This window comes from Danio aesculapii, chromosome 22 (assembly GCF_903798145.1).
Source record: "Danio aesculapii chromosome 22, fDanAes4.1, whole genome shotgun sequence".
Taxonomy (NCBI): Eukaryota; Metazoa; Chordata; class Actinopteri; order Cypriniformes; family Danionidae; genus Danio; species Danio aesculapii.
Genome location: NC_079456.1, coordinates 7,198,176 through 7,202,366, shown reverse-complemented (window position 1 = coordinate 7,202,366; position 4,191 = coordinate 7,198,176). Strand labels below are relative to the sequence as shown.

The 4,191-nt window shown below is 36.0% G+C and overlaps 1 protein-coding gene across 1 annotated transcript; it reads right to left on the bottom strand.

Moving 5' to 3' along the window:
• Nucleotides 1–1,447: 1,447 nt before the first annotated feature.
• On the bottom strand, nucleotides 1,448–3,980 carry LOC130216572 (uncharacterized). The gene is made up of 4 exons (XM_056448467.1): nucleotides 3,911–3,980; nucleotides 2,018–2,326; nucleotides 1,711–1,920; nucleotides 1,448–1,587 (listed from the first exon to the last, which is right to left on the bottom strand). The coding sequence occupies exons 1-4, from the start codon at nucleotides 3,978–3,980 to the stop codon at nucleotides 1,448–1,450; spliced, it is 729 nt and encodes a 242-aa protein (XP_056304442.1).
• Nucleotides 3,981–4,191: the final 211 nt, after the last annotated feature.

Sequence of the window (4,191 nt, the reverse complement as noted above, 5' to 3'; positions counted from 1 at the left end):
TAAACCTTAAACCTTAAACCCATTTGCATTGTACAATTAAACGAGTACAAAATACGGCAATAAGCAATTTAACATACATTTTTAAAAGAAGAAACTATGTAGGCTTTTGACAGTGATGGATTTAACCAATAAGCGAGGTAAGCGGAAATTTGGGGGCCCCCAATAAATATCTAGAAGTATAAATTACATATAACATTGTTTTCTATAATATATGGTGAGAGTCAAACTATTACAATTTTAACGTAATTAAATTTTGTTTAGGCAACGCGGTGGCACAGTAGGTAGTGCTGTCGCCTTACAGCAAGAAGGTCGCTGGTTTGAGCCTCAGCTGGGTCAGCTGGTGTTTTTGTGTCGAGTTTGCATGTTCTCCCTGTGTTCGTGTGGGTTTCCTCTGGGTGCTCCAGTTTCCCCCACAGTCCAAAGACATGCGGTACAGGTGAATTGGGTAAGCTAAATTGTCCGTAGTGTATGAGTGTGAATGAGTGTGTATGGATGTTTCCCAGAGATGGGTTGCGGCTGGAAGGGCATCCGCTGCGTAAAACGTGCTGGATAAGTTGGTGGTTCATTCCGCTGTGGGGACCCTGGATTATTAAAGGGACTAAGCTGAAAAGTGAATAAATGAATGAATATATTTTGTTTAATATAAATTTAAATATAATATTATTATAATAATTTAATTTTATGTAATTGTTATGTTATGTTATATTATATCATAAAATTAAATATTATTATTACGAGATCAGCACAAATTTTTAATTGTGAATTAATTTTAAAATGTGCTGTTTTTAATTGTGGCAATGTTTTAAAATTATTATTATTATTTATTTATTTATTTTATTTTTTTGTAAACTTTTAGACGTCTGTGATAGCCTAGATTATATTGCTTTGTTTCAGCAGAGAAGTAAAATAGAATTAAGACATGTCTATGAGATAATAATAACATTTATAATTAATTAATTAGTCGCGTTGATCATTTCGCAGCTCTAGTGGATTGTAGTTTACTTCATATGGCCTGAACGGTAAACAAAAATTAAATAAAAGTAGAAATGGTGCCTTTTAGGACTGTTGGGCCCCATGGCTGGATTTGCTTAGGACCCCCAAATCACTAAATCCGCCCCTGACTGTTGATTAAAAATGTCAAATGAATCTGAGGAGTGAAATCTTAAAATGACAGAAATCTTCGTCTTGGCCACTAGAGGGCCTCAAAGTAAACAGCATTAAAAAGCTCAACTCATCAGCCTTATTAAGACAGGAAAGCATTGGTAAGCCTTGTCTAGATATTATTAAACACATATGGACCACATTGTTTTTTTAATGACACTTTCTTTTTTCCAACAGTGGTACATTTTATTATAACATTTTCTTTGTTTATTACTTATTTAACGTGTGTGTGTGTGTGTGTGCTTGTGTGCGTGCTTAAATCTACAAGATATGCCACTTATAGTACTTATAAAATTGGTTTCTTGTGTTCTCCTCCTGTGGATCTGATGTCAAAAACCAGAAATGCCACAGTTGCCAAGCCCACCAGAGCAGAGAGGACCAGTCGGATTATAGTTTCAGTAGAACCACAACAGTGGACTTTAAACTCTGAAGAAAGAAAGAAAAAAAAACAATGAGCAAGTTTCAAGCAGACTTTTGTTGCCTGAAACTACCAATGACAAAAAGAAGAAACAAACAGCATCATAAACACTAACATCAATGATTATGTACCTGAACATGATGACTGACAGAGTGTGCTGATGTCCAGATGTGTGGTCTGGTTGCTGAGATCAGACACACTGATGCTGGACAATAAACTGTTTCCTTTGTACCAGGAGAGACTTACAGCGCTCACATTCACCACTGAACACACCACTGAACAATACTGGGATGAAAAACATTGAGTAGAGTTGAAGATGAGGACAGGAACAGGCAGACGAGCTGGAAATGATTTGAATAAATCATGTGTTGAATAGATGTCATTTGAGTTTTCATTGTATAATGTAAAGCCTGAACGCTGAACCCTCATTTAACTTACTGTTGATTGTGAGACTAAAATGTTTGGTCCCTTTTCCTGTACTTTTTAGTTCATAAACTCCAGCATGTTCAGATCTGATGTTTGTGATAGTCAGAGATGCAGTTTGATTGTCCACCTTCAGTGTGTCTCTAAATCTCTCATTGGAATCATATATAGTGACGCTGGTGTCCAGTATATCAACTTCAGCTATTAAAGTGTTTTCATTGACAAACCTCCACTGAATCAGATCATCATCCATCAGTTCAGTGAGACCAGACTTTAGAGTGACTGAATCTCCCTCCATCACTGACACTGATTCACCAAACACACCTGGAGAGTTTGTAAAAGGTAAAGAAATTTTAATTATTACTAAATGTTTGCTGAATAACTGGGTAACTTATGTGATTAGGTTGCGAAATGGTAGAGTTTCTTGATTATCATAGTTAATATAAAAATAAAAAAAAATACAAAACCACTTTGATAATTATAAAACTATGATGTTGATATGGATCTGATGAGCCATTAATCTTCTGGGAAATCAAATCATAAATCACAACTATGATAAAGTTTGAGGACAAACTTTATGGCTGCTGAAAGTAATTTATTTAGTTTTAAAAAGTTTCAAGTTGGCTAAAAGAATGTTTAAGATCCCTGCAGTCAACAATGCAACCACTTTAACACTGAAACAAGCCAGTAAAAAGATTTAAAGTTGATCCCTGTGTCTGAGGTTGGTAATAGCATGATACTAGCATCAATTAGCATGATTCTAAGAAATTAACATGTTATTAGCATGAATCTAGCATGATTTAGCATGTTGTTAGTATATTTCTAGCATAAATTAGACATTGCTAGCATGAATTAGCATGCAACTAGCCTGATTCTAGCATGATTTAGCATGTTGTTAGCATGATTGCATCATGGATTAACATTTTGATATCATGATTCCAACATGAATTAGCATGTTTCTAGCATGAATTAACATGTTGTTAGCATGTTTCTAGCATGAATTAGCATGTTAGCATGATTCTAGCATGTCGTTAGCATAATTCTAGCACGAATCAACTTGTCTCAAGCATGTTGTTAGCATGAATTAGCATGTGCTAGCATGTCACTAGCATGTTGCTAGTATGTTTCTAGCAAGATTAGCATGTCAGTAGGATGTTAAAACTATTAGCATGTGTTAGAATAGCTAGTCACAGTCTATGTTGCTAGGGTGCTGAAATTGGTTGCTAGGGAGTGGCTAGAAAGTTTAAATGTCATCAGTGATTGGCTGCTGGCTAGACTGAGTTGAACAAGGCCAGACTCTAGTCTGTATGACAGTCTGATGCAGAGTTATGAGCTCACAAAAGTTGATCCAATGTTAAGTCAATGACAGTCTTTTACAATGGAAGTCTATGGGACAGTTACTAGCGTGCTGAAATTGGTTGCTAGGGACTGGCAAGTTTAAAGGTCATTAGTGATCGGCTGCTTGCTAGACTGAGTTAAATGAGCACAGCCATAAGTCTGTAGGACAGTCTGATGCAGAGTTATGAGCTCACAAAGTTTAGCCCAATGTTAAGTCAGTGGGACTTTTGGGAATTTTCTGGGTCGTTTTTTAGAAAACTGAAAGTCAGATCAATTAGAAAAGATATAGCAACCTGAGTCAGACCAGTTTGAAGGTTTGACGAAAGTTTGAAGTATGTAGCTTGAAAGGCTTAGGGGGAAATACACTTTTAAAAAAGGCTCAGAAGACGGAAGAAGAAGACGGAGGAATAATAAGTTTATGTAGAATATCAGAATGGTGGCGTTCTCAAGCCACCATAATTACACTGTTCAAGCTTTTCTTTTGAAGTAAAACATGTAAATGTGTCTTATTACTCACTACTAATCAAGAGCTGTAACAGCGCTGGTATAAAAACAGACATTTGTACTCACCAACCAGCGTCCACCAACACAAGCTGAGCAAAACTTCAACATGAAGCATTTTCACAGAGTGCTCTGACATCATAATGAAAGCAGACTTCTGTCACTTGATGAAAGTGTGATTTTTTTTTATAGTGTGTATGATTGATCCTCCCACAACAGAACAAGACCACCTTTTACTAACCACAGACCAGTGCTTTCATCTAAACTAGTCACTACAGTGTTTAGGCTCAATATATAATGCAAGAAAACATCGGTAACATTTAATACACTCCTTAAATTATTTTATTTGT

Excerpts from the sequence above, each read along its gene's own strand:
- LOC130216572 (XM_056448467.1), bottom strand. The coding sequence starts at position 3,980 with ATGTCAGAGCACTCTGTGAAAATGCTTCATGTTGAAGTTTTGCTCAGC. Across the intron at positions 1,921-2,017 it reads TTTTAGTCTCACAATCAACA|CTCGTCTGCCTGTTCCTGTC; the intron begins GTAAGTTAAATG and ends AATCATTTCCAG. Across the intron at positions 1,588-1,710 it reads CTGTCAGTCATCATGTTCAG|AGTTTAAAGTCCACTGTTGT; the intron begins GTACATAATCAT and ends TTCTTTCTTCAG.